At 45.9% G+C, this 22,144-nt stretch overlaps 1 protein-coding gene across 1 annotated transcript; it reads left to right on the top strand.

The window, feature by feature from the left end:
- The first annotated feature begins 1,979 nt into the window (after positions 1-1,979).
- LOC116463408 (uncharacterized) lies at positions 1,980-13,905 on the top strand. Its single transcript, XM_058434611.1, has 4 exons — positions 1,980-2,239; positions 3,177-3,275; positions 9,096-9,372; positions 13,662-13,905. Exons 1-3 carry the CDS (start codon positions 2,037-2,039, stop codon positions 9,370-9,372), a joined length of 579 nt encoding a protein of 192 aa, XP_058290594.1. The 5' UTR covers positions 1,980-2,036; the 3' UTR covers positions 13,662-13,905.
- The last annotated feature ends 8,239 nt before the right edge of the window (positions 13,906-22,144 follow it).

The raw sequence follows: 22,144 nt of genomic DNA, 5'->3' as shown, positions 1-22,144 counted from the left end.
ACTGCAACCTCCACCTCCCGGGTTCAAATGATTCTCCTGCCTCAGCCTCCCGAGTAGCTGAGACTACAGGCACATGCCACCACGCCCGCCTAATTTTTGTATTTTTAGTAGAAATGGGGTTTCGCCATGTTGACCAGTCTGGTCTCGAACTCCTGACCTCAGATGCTTGACCTGCCTCGGCCTCCCAAAGTGCTGGGATTACAGGCGTGAGTCACCACGCCCAGCCTAGTTCTAATTTTTACATAGGAGAAGACTTCTTAAAATTATTATGGGTTTTTATTTCATTCAAAAGCACTAAGAGGCCAGGAGTGGTGGCTCATGCCTGTAATTCCAGAACTTTTGGAGGCTGAGGTGGGCGGGTCACTTGAGGCCAGGAGTTTGAGACCAGCCCAGCCAACATGGCAAAACCCTGTCTCTACTAAAAATACAAAAATTAGCCAGGCATGGTGGTGCACACCTGTAATCTCAGTTACGTGGGAGGCTAAGGCAGGAGGATCTCTTGAACCCAGGAGGTGGAGGTTGCAGTGAGCCGAGATCATGCCACTGCACTCCAGCCTGGGCAAGAGAGAGAGAGAGAGAGAGAGGGAGGGAGGGAGGGAGGAAGGAAGGAGGGAGGGAGGGAGGGAGGGAGGGAAAGAAGGAAGGAAGGAAGGAAGGAAGGAAGGAAGGAAGGAAGGAAGGAAGGAAGGAAGGAAGAGAACTCAATAGCACTCTGTCAGAGCATCATTATCCAAGGAAACAATCAAAGTGATTACATAAGATATGTGAACGTGACTTATGCACCTTTGTTTTTCTCCTACTAGAATTAGTTTTATGTAAAACCTTAAATGATCAAAGATATTAGGTATAATGCATTCACAATTACTTACAAAAACTGTGCCTGGGAAAGGAGCCCAGTGATCACTTGTTCACTGTGTGTGTCTGGGAAAAAGTACATAGATAATATATAAGTACTATATAAATAAATGCTTTCTTTTTCTTTTCTTTTTTTTTTTTTTTTTTTTTAGATGGAATATCGCTCTGTTGCCCAGGCTGGAGTGCAGTGGCACGATCTCGGCTCATTCCAAGCTCTGCCTCCCTGGTTCACGCCATTCTCCTGCTTCAGCCTCCTGAGTAGCTGGGACTACAGGTGCCCGCCACCATGCCCGGCTAATTTTTTTGTATTTTTAGTAGAGATGGGGTTTCACCATGTTAGCCAGGATGGTCTCTATCTCCAGACCTCGTGATCCGCCCGCCTCAGCCTCCCAAAGTGCTGGGATTACAAGCGTGAGCTGCTGCGCCCAGCCAATAAATGCTTTCTTAAAGCAATTTACAGAATCCTATTTTATAGTAAAAATGCATTTTCAGCAGTACAGTGTTCACAGTGAGATTGGATTTTATTAAATTATATATGATAGAGAAAATGTTACTTATGTGTATAAAGTAAAATAAACATGATTGGCATTTTTAAACAAAATATTTAAAATAAATACAATATGCCCAGATTACATAATTCAAAAAGTGCATGCCACTCAACAATGCTGGCACTTAAAAGACTATTTTGGAAAATGTAAGTTTATACCTGTGTGACAACGATCTGTGGGCAAGGCTTTATCCTCCGACTCTTCAGCTGTGAAAGATGCTGTCACTTGTGTATTGGCACAAATCCATCCTGGGTTAGTCGTTGACTACTCCAACACCCACTTCAGGCTTTACAGCCAAGGGCAACTTTAAATAAACATTTAAACATCCCAAGTGGTCAATTCAATGACACCCCTCACAGGTCCAATGTATGACAATGCTGTTGAATGTGCCTCTTCATTTCAGTGCACTGCCTTCAGGCAGGTAAGTGTTTTATTAGATCTTTTTCCAGAACTGCAACCACTCCTGCTCTCTCACCACCATTTAACACGATCCTCACATCCTCCTCTCACCACAAGCACACGGGAGAATGGGAGGAATTACAGAAAACAGGAAGGCAAGCTCACTGCCTCACAAAAGATTCCTTGGTGGAAGACTTTCCCAGTTTCCTTCTGCAGAAACAATGGTCTGAGGACATGGGGTCATCATCAATCTCTTCATTACAGTCACTCATCTCAGAGACCAGCATCGCAACTGGAAGGCAGCTGCTCCCATTCGAGAGTCATCTGGGGCGACCAGGACCCCAGAACTCTGCTAGAGTCTCACAGTGCTCACGATGGCACTTGGCTGCCATCAGCCCTCCAGGCTCCTTATGCAGTTCAGAAACATGTGTTTGGAAGTAAGAAAGGCACTAGGGCTGGGCGCGGTGGCTCACGCTTGTAATCCCAACATTTTGGGAGGCTGAGGCAGGTGGATCACGAGGTCAGGAGTTCGAGACCAGCCTGGCCAACATGGTGAAACCCTGTCTGTACTAAAAATGCAAAAATTATCTGGGTGTGGTGCTGGGCACTTGTAGTCCCAGTTACTCAAGAGGCTGAGGCAGGAGAATCGCTTGAACCTGGGAGGCAGAGGTTGCAGTGAACCAAGATCATGCCACTGCCCTCCAGTCTGGGCAACAGGGCAAGACTTCAAAAGAAAGAAAGAGAGAGAGAGAGGAAGGAAAGAAGGAAGGAAGGAAGGAAGGAAGGAAGGAAGGAAGGAAGGAAGGAAGGAAGGAGAGAGAGAAAGAAAGAAAGAAAGAAAGAAAGAAAGAAAGAAAGAAAGAAAGAAAGAAAAAGAGAGAGAGAGATAGAAAGAGAAAGAAAGAATGAAAGAAAAGAGAAAGAAAGAAAGAGAAAGAAAGAAAGAAGAAAGAAAGAGAGAGAGGAAGAAAGAAAGAAAGAAAGAAAGAAAGAAAGAAAGAAAGAAAGAAAGAAAGAAAGAAAGAAAGAAAGAAAGGCAGGCACTGACACCTGGTTTCAGGTGACTTTAAAAGGGAACTATTCTGAGAGTCTCTGTCTCACAGGAGCTTCTTTCAGTGTGACCAGGGCCCTCTTAGGATCTCATTGCCCTTTCCTCTGTCGCCTCCCAGCCTCCCTGCACTTGCTGTCCTCCAGCCACTCCTTGCCATTTCTTTTTGAAGGCATGCTTCTGCCTCAGGGCCTTTGCACTTACTGTCTTCCGCCACAAATAGCCCTGTTGCTCACTCCCCTCATATCCTCTGGTCTCTGCTCAGATGCTGCCCTATCAGAGAGAATCTCCTGACACAACCACTCTCCCCTTTCCTTTTCTTTCAGGGAATGGGCCCCTCCTGGCATCCTGCACAGTTTAGCATTTGTTTCCTGTCTCTCCCCACTAGAATGCAAGCTGCAGAGGAACTGTATCCCCAGCGCTTGGTAAGTGCTCAATGACCACTTTTTCAAGGACCACATTTCCATAATATTAAAATGTATTATGAAAGGGAACAGCAGTGAATTTTCCTGTTATCTGCACTGGCCACGTGTTGCCTGAGCATGTGCCTCTACGTGTGTAATTGAGTCTCTCTGTGCCTCACTTTCCTTATCTGTTAAATGGGAGTTACAATATTATCACCTCCACAAAGTTATGGAAATTAAATCACAGGTGGGGACTGTGCCTGGCAGGCAGCAAGCACTCGGTGAGTGTTAGCTATCTGATATGAACTATTATTTTGCTATGGATATGGGTGTGGACCGTGTAAAAATGCAAGGCTTCAAAAGTAGACAACAACCCTCTCACTTGGGGTTCATCCCTAATGTGCCAAGAGATAGGCTTTGGACCTTCCAGATCTGAGCCACCTTTGGGATGGTTGCGTGAAGGGAAGCTAGGCACTCCTGCTCAGCATGATTGGCAAGGTCCTTATGCCAGCACTAGTGCCCAGAAGGTGCAGGCAGTTCCAGCTGTTGCCACAACTGCTGCCTAGATAATTGGCCTATCAGGGCAGTGTTGGGGGACCAGGGGTTGCAAAAGAACCAGCTTTTAAAAAGAGCATTGAAGATAAAATGGCAAATAAAGACTAAGTTTTCAGAATCCTTGTCTCAGAAGGCTCTAGGCTGATCTGAAGGTTCTGAAACACAGACACGAGTCTTGTCTTGCTTGAACTTAACCGGTTTTTCACTTTCCTTGCCAAATATAAGTTATTTTATTTACCATATAAATACTTTTCCAATGCTGTCTAAAACCATGCTTGTAATTAATACATGTGGAAACAACAATTAATAAGTGATGTGTGTATTCCTTTAAAATAAAGGTTTCTATGTAATTTCCATAATTAAGGAAATTAATATCTTACTTAGCAGACTCACTTCCAGAACTGCTCTCAGAACTGTTGTCCTCTCTTTAATGAAAACAAAGGTCAGGAAATGCACACACTGAATAAAGAGTAGAAATGATTTATTTTAAAAATCATACATTTTGTAAAACAGATCCAAACTCAATTAATTTCTTTTCTAAATTCTCACTGAGTCCACAACCAGTCTGTTTCACATCAAAGGAGCCTGTTCTTCTTTGAAAATGGATAAAAGAGAATTTAATTGTTTGGATTTGAGCTCAAATCACAAGTCTGGCTTTAATACTAATTTCATTTGGTGTCACCCAAGTCCTGCCCAGCCTTGACTCGGCCCTGCTCCTCCAGTCTTACCCCTTTACCCGCACATCTAGAAGGCTCACATGCACAACTTCAATGATACAACCTTGCAGAAAGCTGGAGTGGGAATGCCATTTCTCCATTGGCCTTCTCGTTCTTCTCTGTCATCCCACCTCCAACTGCTAACGCCCCAGGCCCCACTGCCCACTCCCAGCCTCCTTTCCACGTTGAGAGCCCAGGGAGGGCATCTAACCTACTCCCCAATCTGCAAGTCTAATCTCCACCCCCAGAAGCACCCAACATTTCTCCTACTCGACCTCACAGGTGCACCCCATGCGTAGTCCTGCCCAGCACAAGCGCATGGCCTCACTCCCACGTCTCCTTATTTCCCTGACACAGCCTCACCCTCCACTCAGGCTCAGGATTAAATGAGGAAATATAGGGAAAGATATGAACACTATTCTCAGATCTTTCCCTCACTCCATATAACTATAGACAACCAGAACCAAGGATCGGCAATTGCTACATGGAGGAAGGAAAAAGATTTGAACTAATGAAAAGAACAATAATAATAGCAGCTAATAGCAGCGTATTTTTTTCTTTTTTGAGACAAGATCTCACCATGTTGCCCATGCTGAACTCAAAGAACTCCTGGGCTCAAGAGATCCTCCTGACTTAGCCTCAGAAGTAGCTGGAACTAGAGGTGGGCACCACCGCACATGGCTAATAGCAGATTTCTGTGAGTGCCCAGTATGTGCTAGGCACTGTCCATACATTCTCATATACACATATGACTACTATGCACATATTTGTGTGTGTCTACATAAGCACAAACACTTCACATATATCTCAATAATGGGGGTGGGGCTCAGCTAACCAGTTGAAGGCTTTAAGAGCAAAAATTGAGGTTTTAGAGGGAAGGAATTCTGCCTCGACTTTAGCATCAATTCTTGCCATTTCCTGCCTGTCCTGCACATTTCAGACTTGCCAGTCCCCACAATCACACAGGCCAATTCCTTGAAATGAATCTTTTCTATATCTTACATACAAATGCATCTGTTTCTCTAGAGAACCCTGATACATACAGGGGAAATCTGGAAATGGATTATCTGCAGCAGCAGGAGGAAGAAGAAGAGAGGCACAAGTGGCCCTGTGATGGTTAATATTGTGTGTCGGCTTGACTGGCCTGCAGCACCTGACCCCTGCCAGCCACCAGGGGGCTTCAGGGAGAACACGAGCTTGCTCAGATAATGAGGTCAAGTCCTCTAAGCCCCTCTGCCCTGCACCAGGTAAAAGATCAGAACAGGACAGTGGGAAGGGCCCAGAGAAGCATCTGCACCTGACTCCCCAGGGGCAAGGTGGGCTGGAGGTAGGTGACAAGGTTTGGCTCCCGAACTGGCACTAGCCAAAAACAAATGGACCAGCAGGGCCAAGTGACATGGCAGAAGACCAGGTGCGGGACTCGGTCACCACTTTCAAACATCCCCAAAGTTATAGTAAGCATCGAGACCACTTACTACAGTCTCACTGTTAAGAGTAAAAAGAGATTGTGTATGCAAATAATTAGAAAAAGCAGAAATAACTAATGTTTAAACAAAACCTAAAACTGTAATACTTCAAGACCTTTGGGCTCATAGTCTGCCTGACACATAGGAAGTGGACAGGATGGCTCAGAGCACTGCCAAGGACCTCACCTGACCTCCTGCAAGTCAGTTCCTCTCAGGACAAAGTGGACTTTTCCACAAGTTTGCCTTTAGAAATATTATAATAAACTGCACTTCAATTGTCTTGCACAAACTATCACAGCTCCACACCAATGCAGTCTTAAAATGAGACTGGCCGGTGGCTCACACCTGTCATCCCAGCACTTTTCGAGGCCGAGGTGGGTGGATCACCTGGGGTTGGGAGTTCGAGACCAGCCTGACCAAAATGGAGAAACCCCATCTCTACTAAAAATACAAAATTAGCCGGGCATGGTGGTGCATGCCTGTAATCCCAGCTACTCAGGAGGCTGAGGCAGGAGAATCACTTGAGCCCCAGAAGCGGAGGTTGCGGTGAGCCAAGATCACGCCATTGCACTCTAGCCTGGGCAACAAGAGTAAAACTCTGTCTTAAAAAAAAAAAGAGAGAGAGAGACAGGCATCCCACATCAACACTTCCAAGGTGTGTACCCTTTTGATCTGGCAATTCTGCCTAGAAGGTCATCTGAGGAAGTGGCCAGGAGAGCACAAATACACACATTTACAGATGCTCATCACAGTGTCACTTTGAGGACTTAAACAGAAACTCTGTGAGTTATAAGAGCATTGAAGAGCTATGACTTTAACCTCTCCACCTTACTTCCTCCCTAGATTCTCCAGGAACAGAAAAATACAGATTCCTCAAGAACTATTAGAATACATACATAAAACTTACTGACACGGAAGATGCCCACTTCATATGCAGTGTGCATCACGGCCCCATTGCAGAGCCTTCTTTCATTTTAAACAGCATTACTGGCCGGGCACGGTGGCTCATGCCTGTAATCCCAGAACTTTGGGAGGCCAAGGCAGGTGGATCACCTGAGGTCAGGAGTTCAAGACCAGCCTGACCGATATGGTGAAACCCTGTCTCTACTAAAAATACAAAAAGTTGGCTGGGCACGGCAGCTCACGCCTGTAATCCCAGCACTTTGGGAGGCTGAGGCAGGCGGATCACAAGGTCAGGAGATTGAGACCATCCTGGCTAACATGGTGAAACCCCATATTTACTGAAAATACAAAAAATTAGCCAGGTGTGGTGGTGGGTGCCTGTAGTCCCAGCTACTCGGGAGATTGAGGCAGGAGAATGGCGTGAACCCGGGAAGCGGAGCTTGCAGTGAGCCAAGATCCCGCCACTGCACTCCACCCTGGGCGACAGAGCAAGACTTTGTCTCAAAAACAACAACAACAACAACAACAACAACAAAGTTAGCCAGGCGTGGTGGTGCATGCTTGTAATCCCAGCTACTTGGGAGGCTGAGGCAGGAGAATTGCTTGAACCTGGGAGGCGGAGGTTGCAGTGAGCGGAGGTCGTGACATTGCACTCCAGCCTGGTCAAGAACAGTGAAACTCCATCTCAAATAATAATAATAATAATAATAATAAATAAAAAGCATTACTGTGGCTGGCCAAACAGGAACCTCTTAGAAGAGTCTACAGCATTTTGAGGTGTTCATTATCTTTGTGCAGAAGGAATACATGTGATCTTTATTTTCTTCTTTCTTCTTACACTACAGTTCCTGAACTTTTGCAAATCATATAAATAACTTAGAAATCACAATAAACAAAGCTATTGTTGTGCATCTGCAGGTGTCTCCTAAATGTTATAAGCCCTAAAATTACCCATAAGGGTAACTGAGAGTACTGAGAGGCTTCAATATCATCAAATTCATAAATACATCAAACAATATATTTATGAATAGATGTATTTCCGAAACAGGCCCCCTCACCTTTTCTAGAACTAAGATTTTAATCTATAAAGACTTACTTCTCCATTGCCTTCAATTAGACCAACCTGCAGAAAATAATAATAATAATAAGTACAATATCTAGAAGAACTGCAAGGCAAAAGTTAGCAAAATCATCCTTGTCAAACGTTTCTATAAAATATCAGAAGCAGATACGTGACTGACATGCAAACTCCACCAACAACCAGAAGAACGCCTAAGTCTTTGGAGCAATGCTGAAACTGTGGTTACTTCCAGTTACCAAAATGCCACACTCTCCTAGAAAATGTTTATGACTTGGAGAATCCATTAAAAATCAAGAAAGTTTTCATAACAGAGGAAAATTTTCAAAAATAGAATGTTAAATGAAAAGTAGCATATGTTTATAATATAGAATATGAACACATAGGCAAGCATCTTAAGAAGGAATCTTACAGGAATTGTCAGCCTTGTCTGGCTTCTCCAGAAATGCAAGTCAAGACCTTCCATTCTGTCCCTATTCTAAGGGAAATGTCAGTTCCCAGGGGCAGGGCTTTTCCATGGATCCACAACCCAAGAGTAAGCCTCAGAGGCACAGGCTCTGGGAGTACCAGGTGGCAGCTTCAACCCAGGAGCGCATGTGAGTGCAATGCACTTGAACACTCCAGGTCAACTGCGGAAGGCCCCTTAGCTCAGGCAGTGGGATGGGTGATAGGAATGGGTTTATTGACTTCATAGAGTATAAAATAAACAATTCAAATATACCCAAATGCACTCTTTCGTAAAAGAAACTAAAGTAACAAATTCTGACCCCATGATGAGACCCCAGATAAACGTTAGGGGTCACCAGGGGTGAAGGGAACTGGCAACAAGTCAGGTGGCCAAGACTCAAAGCCTGACAAGACTGCTGGGCACTTTTTTGGACTTCCTGAAAACTCCATGTTCCTATAAAATATGAGAAAAATAAGAGCTGCCCATGAGCTCTTGACTATCCCAGGATCACACCCAGTTTGGGCTAGAAAGACCCCCATGAGGGATCCACCACAGTGAAACCAGTTTAACTGCCCTTTTCTGAGCCTCTCTGTGCTCCAGGCACTGCCCCATCCCTCCCACGAGACCTGATGGGAAGCAGGTTAAGGTGGTTTCATGCTGACCATGTGTCCACAGGCTTCGCAGACCAAGAGCAAGTTGGCACACCAGGCCAGGCACTCGCATGGGCGCCCGGAAGTTTCAAGATCTGACCTTGGAGAGACCAGGTCCAGGAGGCTGCCAGGAAGTCTCCATCACACCGGCCTCAGCCAAGTCACGGGAACGCAGGCTCTGCCATGCCCAGGAGCCTGAGATGCAACTTCAAGGACAACGGGAGCCAGAACACTTGGCCTCACACGGAAGGTGCCTCCTAACCACCACCACACTTGACGTAGCACCAGCACACGGAGATTAGGTGAGAGTGGGCTCTGGTGCAAAGGTAACAGTGCTGGGGACCTGTAAGCCTGTCACTGACCAAAGGTGGATGTGGCCGGCTGGATAAGGGCAAGAGGAAAGGCTGGGGGGAAAGGCCACAAGGTTAAGAGCAGGTAGTAAGACCAGGTGACTGAGGCCTGGTGTGTGAGGCTAGACGGACAGAGCACCAGGTTAAGGCAAGGTGGTTAAAGCAAAGTGGGCAAGGCCAGGAGAGTAAGACTGGGTGAGTATGACTAGGAGGGGCTGATAAGGCCAAGTAGAAACTCTAGGTAAGTAAGGCAAGGTGGTGTGGCCAAAAGCTAGTGCCAGATGAGTAAAGCCTAATTGCTAAGGCCAGGAGATCAAAACCAGGTGGATAATACCAGGGGGGTAAGCACAGTGGGTAAGACCACGAGGTTAAGACCAGGTGAGTAACACCAGAAGATTAATAGAAGCAGGCTGGTAAGGCAAGGAGGTTAAGGCCAGGTGAGTAAGAACAGGTAGGTAAGACGGGGGGGTAAGACCAGGGGGACAAGGTCAGGAAGCTATGGCCAGATTGGTAAAGTCAGAAGGTTAAGGCCGCTAGTTGGGTAAGGAACAGTGGGTACAACCAGAAGTGGAAAGCTAAGTCTGAAGGCCAGATGTAAAGGCCAGGTGTGTAAAGTATGATGAAGACCAGGTAAGTAAACTAGGAGGATAATGCAAGTTGGTAAAGCCATGAGAATAAGGCCAGTAGGGAAAGCCCGATGTGTGTAGTGTGAGTCAGAGCACACACTTTAGAGCCAGAAGGTTGGACTCAGATTTTAGTTTCACCCTTTCCTAGATGAAGACTTGAGCAAGCGGAGTAGCTTCTCAGAGCTTCTTTGTCCATCACATAGTGATAAGGCCAGGTGCGGTGGCCCATGCCTGTAATCTCAGTGCTTTGGGAGGCCAAGGTGAGCAAATCATTTGAGCCCAGAAGTTTGAGATCAGCCTGAGCAACATGGCAAAACCCCATCTCTAACAACAACAAACCCATAGTGATAAGAGGGTTTGTTAGGGAAATATGTTTTTCAATGAGGAGAGGCAGTTAAACCACTAGCTTAGTTCTGTAAATGCTGAGTCATTTCCCGATTGGAGAATGATTTAAGCAAAGATGGTGAGGAGGTTAGAAAGCTCTTAGGAAACAGTTGTCGATGGTAAGCTCATGTCCCAGTTTGAAACATGAAACACTGTGAACCTATGAGAGGGCAGAAAAATAAGACTTCGGAAAAATGGAGGTGAGGGACTAGAAGCCTCAGCGAAGTAGTAAAACAGGGTCTGGAAGGCGGGGCTGGTAGCAAAAGAAAAGAAGGTGTGTGATTCCAGATGGGGATTCCCAAGGTCGAAATTTCAGTTGCCACTCAAGCAATCTAACCCTTCTAATTGTCATCATTTTATATCTTGATATTGTATATTATCAATTAATACAACTTTTTAATTTAGAAAGTTTTCTTAAAGGAAACTGATATTAAGGATTCACTTTTAAAATTATAAAGTTTGCCAGGTGCAGTGGGCCACACCTGTAATCCTAGCACTTTGGGAGACAGAGGCAGCAGGATGGCTTCAGACCAAGATTCAAGAACAGCCTGGGCACCCTAGCAAGACCTCCATCTCTACGAAAAATAAAAATTAGCCTGATGTGGTGGTGTGTTCCTGTAGCCAGCTACTTGGAAGGCTGAGGCAGGAGGATCTCTTGGGCCCAGGAGTTTAAGGCTGCAGTGAGCTATGATTGCACCACTGCACTCCAGCCTGGGCAACAGAGTGAGACCCTGTCTCAAAAAATAATACATAAAATAGTTATATTGAAGTGTATCCAGAGAAACCAGTGGGAATTTAAATTACTTTTGGTTGAAATGGATTCTGAGGAAATTATATGGACAGAAAACTGAGATAATGTAAGTTGTATCTTGAATAAAAACTCTGATTTTGGCTGGGCATGGTCACTTGCACCTGTAATCTCAGAACTTTGGGAGGCTGAGGCGGGAGGATCACTTGAGCCCAGGGGTTCAAGACCAGCCTGGGCAACATAGGGAGACCCCCATGTCTAAAAAATTTTTTAAATAAACAAATAAACTCTGGTTTTGGGGGTGGGGTGGGTAGAGCTGGGGACAGAGGAGTAAAAAACATAATTGTCCCATCACTATAACATTTACAGATTTGACTAAGCAAAACAAAAGCCCCAGCTGCTGGAGCAGAGGTGCTGGCTCTGGTTCCACAGGCACCCACAGCCCAAATCCCCGGAGGTCAGTGGGGTGCACTGCTAGTGTGGGAACACTTCAAATAGTCGGTGTGCTCAGCCAGGAGTGGAACTGGTTTGGTTTGGTCTGTTTTAGCAGTGCAGAAGCTTGATTGATTTGATTTCTGCATCCTTTACATTTTGGATTATATTTCACGTCTTTCCCAGTAAGTAACACACACAACCCAGTGTTGGTTATCATATCATTCTGAAAAGCATCACAAGGGGCTAAGTAGCTGGACATCAAAGGAGTTTTAACCCACTCTTCTCTTTCTTCTGTCCTCCAGAATTTGTTTGTTTGCTTGTTTGTTTTTTTGGAGATGGAGTCTCGCTCTGTCACCCAGGCTGGAGTACAGTGGTGCAATCTTGACTCACTGCAACCTCTGTCTCCCAGGTTCAAGCAATTCTCCTGCCTCAACCTCCTGAGTAGCTGGGACTACAGGCATGCACCACCACGCCCGGCTAATTTTTTGTATTTTAGTAGAGATGGAGTTTCACCGTGTTGCCCAGGCTGGTTTTGAACTCCTGAGCTCTGGCAATCTGCCTGCCTCGGCCTCCCAAAGTGCTAGGATTACAGGCGTGAGCCACCGCGCCCAGCCCTTTTGTTTTCTTTTGAGACAGAGTCTCACTCTGTCACCCAGGCTGGGGTACAGTGGCACAATCTTAGTTCACTGCAACCTGTGCCTCCCAGGTTTAAGCGATTCTTATGCCTCAGCTTCTCAAGTAGCTGGGATTACTGGCCCGCACCCCCAAGCCCGGCTAATTTTTATATTTGTAGTAGAGATGCAGTTTCACCATGTTGGCCAGGCTGGGCTTGAATTCCTGGCCTCAAGTGATCAACCCACCTCAGCCTCCTAAAGTTCTGGGATTACAGGCATGAGCCACTGTGCCCGGCCTCTGTCCTCCAGAATTTTTATTTTGCTGCATAAATGTAATGATATCGGGGATCTGTTAGATATTCCATACATCTACTTATCTGAATAACTTTTAAGTCATTTCTTAACTTGTTTCTATGGTATCCATCAGGTTATATGTGAACAGATGATCTGGTAAGTACCGATAATGATGCAGAAGGAGTGCTCTGCACCAGTCATCCATTGATGTCTGTTTTCCAAGACACAGAATTATGGTCATTACAGATCATTATTTCCCATCATGTCTTTATCTTTCAAAAGGAAATGGTTTTTGATTTCAGTTGTTTTGGAATTCAGCCTTTCCTATGGATGTAACTGATTTTTGCTCTCGATATTTTACCCTGCAATTAGCCACTTTAAAACAGGCCTGTTGGGCTGCATGCGGTGGCTTATGCCTGTAATCTCAGCACTTTGGGAGGCTGAGGCGGGCAGATCACCTGAGGTCGGGAGTTCGAGACCAGCCTGAGCAACATGGAGAAACCCCGTCTCTAATAAAAATACAAAATTAGCCGGGCATGGTGGCTCATGCCTGTAATCCCAGCTACTTGGGAGGCTAAGGCAGGAAAATCGCTTGAACCCAGTGAGTGGAGGTTGCAGTGAGCCAAGATGGTGCCACTGCACTCCAGCCTGGGCAACAAGAGTGAAACGCCATCTCAAAAACAAAACAAACAAACAAACAAAAACCAAAAACCCAAAACAGCCCTGTTTATTCAAGCTAAAATTTATGATCCATAAAGAGTCCTAGTTGGGACATTGTGTTATTTTTATTTATTTTTTTGAGAAGGAGTCTTGCTCTGTCACCAGGCTGGAGTGCAGTGCGTGATTTCAGCTCGCTGCAACCACCCCCTTCGGGGTTCAAGTGATTCTCCTGCCTCAGCCTCCCAAGTAGCTGGAACTACAGGCGCCCGCCACCACACCCAGCTAATTGTTGTATTTTTAGTAGAGATGGGGTTTCACCATGTTGGCCAGGATGGTCTCGATCTCTTGACCTCGTGATCCACCCGCCTCAGCCTCCCAAAGAGCTAGGATTACAGGTGTAAGACACTGCACCCGGCCTTAGAATCTTGTTTAATAATTATCAGCACTGTAAGATGTTTCTGGTCTCCACTCTTTTTTCAGGCCTACACCAATGGCTAATTGAGACCATGCATCACTATTAAGGCATCTTCAGCAAAAGGAACTATGGAAGTTCTGCATGAAACATAGACACCTGTTAGAAAAGGAGCTAAATTTCAAACAGGGAATGTGGTGTTGAATCACAGCGAAGTGTCCAGAAGGAACTCCTGAAGTGCTGTTTTCCAAAGTACAGAATGATATAGAAGATAGTTTTGGTGGAATTCCTGAAAATAAATTTTTAAATGTTTCTTTTTGACTTCCTTTTCATATGGCAAATGATACCAGTGTTCCATTTATATTAGTTATGAATTTAAAGAAATATTGAGGAAATCGCAGTTCACCTGGCATATGAGTATGGGAAAAATCATGACAATGGAAGGCAAATGACTTAAGTTTGGGAAACATTTGGCTGAGAGGATGTGTTGGAAAGCAAGTTAAAATCCCAAACTCAGCCAGGTGCAGTGGCTCACGCTTGTAATCCCAGCACTTTGGAAAGCTGAGGCAGGAGGATCGCTTGAGCCCAGGGGTTCAAGACCAGCCTGGGCAACACAGGGAGACCTCCGTCTATACAAAAATAAATAAGTATTGATTAGCCGGGCATAGTGGCACACACTTGTGGTCCCAGCCACTCGGGAACTTCAGCCCAGGAGTTCAAGGCTGCAGTGAGCCATGACCATGCCACTGCACTCCAGCCTGGGCAACAGAGTGAAAGCCTCTCTCTTAAGAGAAAAAAAGATAGATTCAAAATCTGATAACAGTAGGTTTAGGGATGGCCCTGAGGTCTTGGGCTTTTCTTTTCTCTCTCTCTCTCTCTTTTTTTTTTTTTTTGAGATGGAGTCTTGCTCTGTCGCCAGGCTGGAATGCAATGGTGCAATCTCAGCTCACTGCAACCTCTGCCTCCCAGGTTCAAGGGATTCTCCTGCCTCAGGCTCCCAAGTAGCTGGGATTACAGGCACCTGCCACCACGCCCAGTTTTTTATTTTTTATTTTTGTATTTTTTAGTAGAGACGGGGTTTTGCCATGTTGGCCAGGCTAGTCTTGAACTCCTGACTTCAGGTGATCCATCCACCTCGGTCTTCCAAAGTGCTGGGATTACAGGCCTGACCACCGCGCCCAGCCAGGTCTTGAGCTCTTCATAGGCTACCTGGGCATCTTTCATGGTGTGGAAATTTGAAAGCCAGGAGCAATGTGCAATACATCAGGAAGCCACTAGATGGCAGGAGCCATCCCTTGGAGCCCATTCTTCAGTCCAGAAAGCGGTCAGAGAGGAAACCCGTGAAGTGGGGAAGAATCCAAGCACACATGCACTTTAATAAATAGTTGGTGCAGATGAAAGGGCAGAAAGAGTTTCTCTCACCTCTTGCCCCCCTCTAGTGTCCCCTCCAGTATTTGAAATGCTTCGAGGATCCTTAACTAAAACTCTGCAACCAGGGAGCTGTGCTACCCTGTAGCACAACCAGCTAAGGGAAAAACTAGCTCAATGATAGGGCTAGTATTTATATGGGGTCAATGGCTATTATTGGCAGACATATATGCCCTTTTGTGCAATATAGGAGATAGGAAAAACCCAAACCAAAGCTTTTTTTTAAATTTTTTTTCTGCTCTCAATCAACACAGAATACTTCTGTGACCAAATGTGGGCAAGGTTTTCCCCAGACACCAAACAATCCATTTTCCAGCAGGTTCTCCAGTGGACACTAGCTGGGTGTCCTCCAATTCAACTCAATTTTGACACTCCCTACCTAAAGACAGTGTTAGATCTCATAGGTTCAGGGCTTAGTCTCACAAAACTGTCCCCAACTTCAGATACCAGTTGCAGATCTGAGCCTCTAGAACTTCTGACCCACCAGCTACAAATTAAGGTTACCACATGCCCCTCCCCAGGTTCAATTAATTTGCTAGAGCAGTTCACAAGAACTCAGGGAAACACATTTACCAATTTATTAATAAAGAATATAATAAGGGTTCACCTAACTAGCCTAAAAAAAAAATATGATAAAGGATACAGACGAAGAGATCCATGGGGTGAAGTCAGCAAGGGTTCTGATCCTAGGAGCTTCTGTCCTCATGGAGTTGGGGTACACCACCCTCCTAGCATATGGATGTGTTCACCAACCCAGGAGGTCTCCAAACCCAGTCCTTTTGAACTTTTTATTTATTTATTTATTTATTTATTTTTACGGAGTCTTGCTCTGTCACCAGGCTGGAGTGCAGTGGCACGATCTCGACTCACTGCAACCTCCACCTCCCGGGTTCAAGTGATTCTCCTGCCTCAGCCTCCCAAGTAGTTGGGACTACAGGCCTAGCTAATTGTTATATTTTAAGTAGAGACGGGGTTTTTTTTTTTTTTTTTTTTTTTGAGACGGAGTCTCGCTCTGTCACCCAGGCTGGAGTGCAGTGGCGCAATCTCGGCTCACTGCAAGCTCTGCCTCCCGGGTTCATGCCATTCTCCTGCCTCAGCCTCTCTGAGTAGCTGGGACTACAGGTGCCCATCACCACGCCCGGCTAATTTTTTTGTATTTTTAGTAGAGACGGGGTTTCATCGTGGTCTCGATCTCCTGACCAGACGGGGTTTTACCACACCACCACGCTCAGCTAATTTTTATATTTTTAGTAGAGACGGGGTTTTACCATGTTGGCCAGGATGGTCTCGATCTCTTGATCTCGTGATCCGCCCACTCCGGCCTCCCAAAGTGCTGGGATTACAGGCGTGAGCCACCACGCCCGGCCTCCTTTTGAATTTTAATGGAAGCTTCCATTTGTAGGCATGATTGATTATATCATTAGCCATTAATGATCAACTCAATTTTCAGCCCCCCTTCCCTCCTTGGAGGTTGGGGCCTGGGGCTGAAAATCTTAACCCTGTAATCAGAACTTGATTTTTCCCACAACAAGCTCCCACCCTCAGGCTATCTAGAGGCCCTCAGCCTCCAGTCACCTCATTAGCACAGAAGATTCCAGGATTGAAGGAACCGTATGTCAGGAAAAGATGAGGAAGACCAAATACATATTTCACAATATCACACCTTCCAAGTGTATGACCCTGTACCTAAGAGATAACATATGTTAAAATCAGATACAAGACAGATAGTACCATCCCGTGACTTTTCTGTAGAATGTGCTTTTCCTCCAAATGCCAGGAAATGGCATAACAGAGACTAAAATTCAGAGTGCTTGCTGTTCTTTTTAGTGGCTACTAAGGTGGTGTCAGTGTGTAGAGCTAATATTTAGATAAAGACAGGTGGGCAAGGGCACTATTTGAGACATATGAATTATCGTTGGTGTCTGATTTTGTTTTATTCCAACTTAATTAGTTCTGCCTTGTAAAATACTCTCATTACCTGAATTACCACTGTGAATATTATACTCTAACAATTTATTATTATAGAAATAGTACCCTTCAGTTTTTGAAATAGTTTAGAAAGCAGTGATATTGGGGGCACTTAAATATATTTTAAAAGTGGTTAGGCCAGGTGCTGTGGCTCATGCCTATAATTCCAGCACTTTGGGAGGCCAAGGCAAGTGGATCACCTGAGGTCAGGAGTTCAAGACCAGCCTGCCCAACATGGTCAAACACCGTCTCTACTAAAAATGCAAAAATGAGCTGGGCGTGGTGGTGCACGCCTGTAATCCCAGCTACTCGAGAGGCTGAGGCAGGAGAATCGCTTGAGCCTGGCAGGTGGAGGTTACAGTGAGCCATGATCATGCCACTGCACTCCAGCCTGGGTGACAGAGCGAGACGCTGTCTAAAAAAATATTAAATAAATAAATGTAGTTAAAGTAACCAATCATGGTGTACTTTTTTATATTATTTTATTTATTTATTTTTTTTGAGACAGAGTCTCACTCTTGTCATCTAGGCTAGAGTGCAGTGACGTAATCGGCTCACTGCAACCTCCACCTCCCAGGTTTAAGCAATTCTTGTGCCTCAGCCTCCTGAGTAGCTAGGATTACAGGCACCTGCCACCACGCCCGGCTAGTTTTTATATATTTTAGTAGAGATGGGATTTCATCATTGTTGGCCAGGCTGATCTTGATCTCCTGACCTCAGGTGATCTGCCCGTCTCAGCCTCCCAAAGTGCTGGGATTACAGGCATGAGCCATCACCCCCAGCCTACTTATTTATTTTTTGAGACAGAGTCTCGCTCTGTTAGCCAGGCTGGAGTGCAGTGGCGCGCTCTTGGCTCACTGCAACCTCAGCCTCCCAGGTTCAAGTGATTCTCCTGCCTCAGCCTCCCAAGTAGCTGGGATTACAGGCATGCACCATCAGGCCTGGCTAATTTTCCTGTTTTTAGTAGAGATGGAGTTTCACCATGTTGGTCAGGTTGGTCTCAAACTCCTGACCTCCGGTGATGTTTTTTAAGTAAGAAGAATATATTTTCATTATACCTGTCTATAAGTGATTGAAGTGGTCAGAGGAGCTACTGAATTCCTCATTTACTTTTAGATGAAGCAAAGACTAACACCCCGCCCTCCCAGCCAAATAGAAACTAAGTTGAATATTCTTTCTGGGAACCTGGAGAAAAAGTGGATAAAAATCACTACTGCCAGGCCGGGCGTGGTGCTCATGCCTGTAATCCCAGCACTTTGGGAGGCCGAGGTGGGCAGATCATGAGGTCAGGAGATCGAGACCATCCTTGCTAACACGGTGAAACCCCGTCTCTACCAAAAATACAAAAAATTAGCCAGGCGTGGTGGCGGGTGCCTGTAGTCCCAGCTACTTGGGAGGCTGAGGCAGGAGAATGGCGTGAACCCGGGAGGCGGAGCTTGCAGTGAGCCAAGATCGTGCCACTGCACTCCAGCCTGGGCGACAGAGCAAGACTCCATCTCAAAAAAAAAAAATCACTACTGCCAATGTGGCACTGTAGATTAGCAATACTGATGATATCTGATGGAGGACAACAGATGTTATCATGTGCAAATTTAGGATGCTGAAGAAGTGACAAGAAAAGGATCAAAGCCTTGCCACAACATTGAATTTATGTAAGTGCTTGAATGATGTCATCTCTCTTGAAGTCCAAGATGTGCTGGAAGGTGAGCAGGAAATAAACTTAGTCATTTTATTTGGAATCAAGCTGTGTCTTTGGGAATAACAAATGCATAGTACAGAATGTGTTGCTTGGTTATTTATAAGCTTGGGTTCAGAGAGTTAATGCAAATGCAACAGTAAGCAAGGGGTTGCCATCCTCTTAGTAAGGATGGCGTGTGCAGCTGAGTCAGAGGAAGGGTTGGAAGCCCAGCCCCAGTGCCGGCTAGCTTTGGGAGTGTAAGCAAAGTCTCAACCTAACTTGAAGCCTCTCTGTTCCCATCTGTGAAATGGGTACAAACCCCCCATGATCTGGGCTGTAGTGAGAATGAAAGGAGGCCATGCACGTCAAGATCCAGGCAGGTGGTCAGGCTCAGTAAGGGAGAGGTCATGTCACTCTGGTACTTGAGACCGAGACCGGACTGGTAACATAAGCCTTCTGGGGCCTTCCGGGGCCCTGAAGCATGGATCACGGGGACCACTGGGTGGCGCCAGAGATGCTCAACCAGCAAAGGGGAAGGGAGAAAGCAGAGCCCAGGGAGGGCTGGGGCGGATCGTTCCTGGTGTTGATCCAGAGAACCACAGGGTTCCTTGTCTTGGTTTTCAACCACTTCTCTTTCTGTGTGTGTGTGGATGGTTGTAGCATATTGTTATAACCAAGCTCAAAACAATGCAAAACTTTGATTATATATGTTGTTACCATGGTTAACAAATGTATTCTTCCGTCTGAGAATCCTCAGTAGTACAGAGAGAGGTTTTGCATTTAGAATTCTATTTAGACTTTTTATTCCTTGAAGCATCAAAAGTACATAAACACCCCAAAATGTTATATCAGAAGTCAAAGCATTATGATCTCTCTGGATGCTTTTCAGACATGGTGGGTGAGCGTTCTGAATCCCACCCCCCCCCCCCCCCCCCCCCCCCCCCCGCCAGCCAGCTTTGCCTGGAGAGCTACTGAGATTTCCCACCATCTAGTCTTGAGATGCTGAAGCCTCAAGAGGTTAGGAATGAATGCAATTCTCACCCACCTGACAATGCTGGTATGCAAGCTTTGGTTGCTTTTGTTGGTATGAGACCACCTCATCCTATTGGAGAAGTTCTTTTCTTGTCTTTCACCATGGAATCATTTACTTTTGTGGTGGGGGAGGAATGCTACTCAGAAAGAGCTTTCAAAGAATGAAGGAAAAACTTCCTTATCTTCTTCTTCTTCTCCTTATTCTTCTTTTTTCTTTTAGTAGAGACAGGGTTTTTGTCCTCCAGGTTGCAGCACAGTGGCAAATTATGCTCACTGTATCCTGGAACTCCTGGGCTCAAAGAGTCCTCAAGCCTCCCAAGCAGCTAGGAGCACAGGTGCACGTCACTTCTTAAAGGAGACTTGCCACAGAGAATAATGGGCCACACTGGCTTTTGTTAATTGGTGAAATGATTTTGTTGGTCCATATAGATACTGCTACTCTACGGAGCAACAAAACCATTTCACCAATTAAATTAACCACCTAGCATCATGCATGTGGTGATTAACAACTTGGATATATTTTGCTTAAACTATTTGAAGAATCCCTAAATTATGGATAAAGGGAAGAAAAATAAACCTGCCTTTTGACACTGCTCATGTATCTTCTTTGTATCATTATTTACTTACAAGTCTTTTTTTTTTTTTTTTTTTTTGAGACAGAGTCTTGCTCTGTCTGAAGTGCAGTGGTGTGATCTCGGCTCACGCAACCTCCGCCTGCCGGGTTAAAGAGATTCTCCTGCCTCAACCTTCCTAGTAGCTGGGATTACAGGCGCCTGCCACCACGCCTGGCTAATTTTTGTATTTTTAGTAGAGATAGCGTTTCGCCATGTTGGCCAGGCTGGTCTTGAGCTCCTGACCTCGGGTGATCTGCCTGCCTTGGCCTCCCAAAATGTTGGGATTACAGGTGTGAACCACCGCGCCCAGCCACAAGTCGTATTTTAAAGCATCCTATTCCTTAGTTATAATTCCCTTGACTTTTAGCAACAGTTGGTTTTGACCCCAGCTCCCTGGTGCCTGGACCTCCAGATCCACCCTGGAGCCCACAGGTGGATTTACATCTAATATGTTACAATCCTGATGTAAATCCCCAGGAGGAAGCCTGGCGTTAGCCACCCTTACTCTGCACAGTGCTATTCTTGCTGTTGCTTTCACCTCTGGCAGGAGTTTCCTTTTCACAAGGGAGAAGGCTCTGTGCATTTATAGCAGGTTTTATTTTCCAGCAAGCTTAGAAATCTACAGGATGGTTCCGCTGCTTATAAAAACTGCCGCAGAGAAGGGCTTGGACTAGTTCTAGGGTGTTAAATTTTTCCTTAGCCATGGAAGTCACTTGTGAAAGGAAATCTTACCTAGAACCTGCATCGGACAAGCATTCAAAAGTAGAAATGATCTGGTGGGGCCATTGATGGGAGAGGATTTTGAGGAGTTACTGAGCAGCCCTGTGGGACCCCTGATCTGCTTCTGGCAGGGCAGCTTGGAAACCAGCAGATGAGGTGACTGCTTGCGTCTCTTGAAGCTGTGGTCCAGGAGTGTGTTTCTAAAACATTTGCAACCTAATGGAAGTAAACCACTGTCCCAACAGCTGTGGTACGTTTTGTAGTAACCACATAATCCCAAGCCAAAGATACTTAAATTATTTTAAATCAAGAGGCTTGTGAATTTTGGATTTCCCTCATTACAAGCGTGTGTAATTATTTTAAGCCAAACAAACGTGATATTTAACTTTTTAACTTTTTTTTTTGGTATTTTGGAATCATTTTCTTTTCAAAGACTAAGGACTTTCTTGTTTATTCCTAGATTAGAAACAGAGCCAGCGAAGAGGGGGTACTGAAAGGGCATAGCCTGTCCTGTTGGCGGGGCCGTGGGACCCGGCCGCCCTTTCTCTTCCGTGGCTCCCCAGCCAGGAGGCTGCGCTTCCCTGTTCCGCACGACCTCTGCGGCGTGGGGGCTCTTAGCTCTGTCGCTGCGGGGCTCCAGGCTGGTGCTTGTGCTGAGAATGGCTGCGGGAGGGGCTCGCGTGCCCAGCGCTGCGCCGCGAGGCGACCAACCGCTGACATGTGGGGCGATTGGGTGGACAGGAAGACTTGGCGAGCTTTTGTAGCCGCGGGTAGGGGCAGCCTGGGCTCCCTGAACCAAGCGCGCGTGGGCGGCGGCCCAGCCCCTGTGCACCGACCGGCCAGCGCGCAGCCTGGTGAGAGCACTTGTGCGCCTTGGAATCGCCTGGGCTGCTTCTTGGCGTTCTGCCTAGGGGGAACCGGCTTGGTGACAACAGGGCTGGCCGGAGCTTCTCTGAAGTCGAAGGGTGCTATTCTTTGAATGGGTGTCCCTCAAAACTCATGCGAAAATTCAATCCGTATTAGAGGTGTGGCCTTCAGGACGTGAGTAGGCTTGAGGGCTCAGCACTTGTGAATGGCTCAGTGTTCTTGTAAAAGAGCTTGAGGGGGAGGG

The sequence above is a fragment of the Hylobates moloch genome, unplaced genomic scaffold (assembly GCF_009828535.3).
Source record: "Hylobates moloch isolate HMO894 unplaced genomic scaffold, HMol_V3 SCAFFOLD_35, whole genome shotgun sequence".
NCBI classification, from domain to species: domain Eukaryota; kingdom Metazoa; phylum Chordata; class Mammalia; order Primates; family Hylobatidae; genus Hylobates; species Hylobates moloch.
This window is presented reverse-complemented; position numbering and strand designations above follow the sequence as displayed.

Coding starts and splice junctions, on each gene's coding strand:
- LOC116463408 (XM_058434611.1), top strand. CDS start 2,037: ATGGGGTCATCATCAATCTCTTCATTACAGTCACTCATCTCAGAGACC. Junction 2,240..3,176: donor TCAGAAACATGTGTTTGGAA/GTAAGAAAGGCA, acceptor CTTTTCTTTCAG/GGAATGGGCCCCTCCTGGCA. Junction 3,276..9,095: donor AACTGTATCCCCAGCGCTTG/GTAAGTGCTCAA, acceptor ATGTGTCCACAG/GCTTCGCAGACCAAGAGCAA.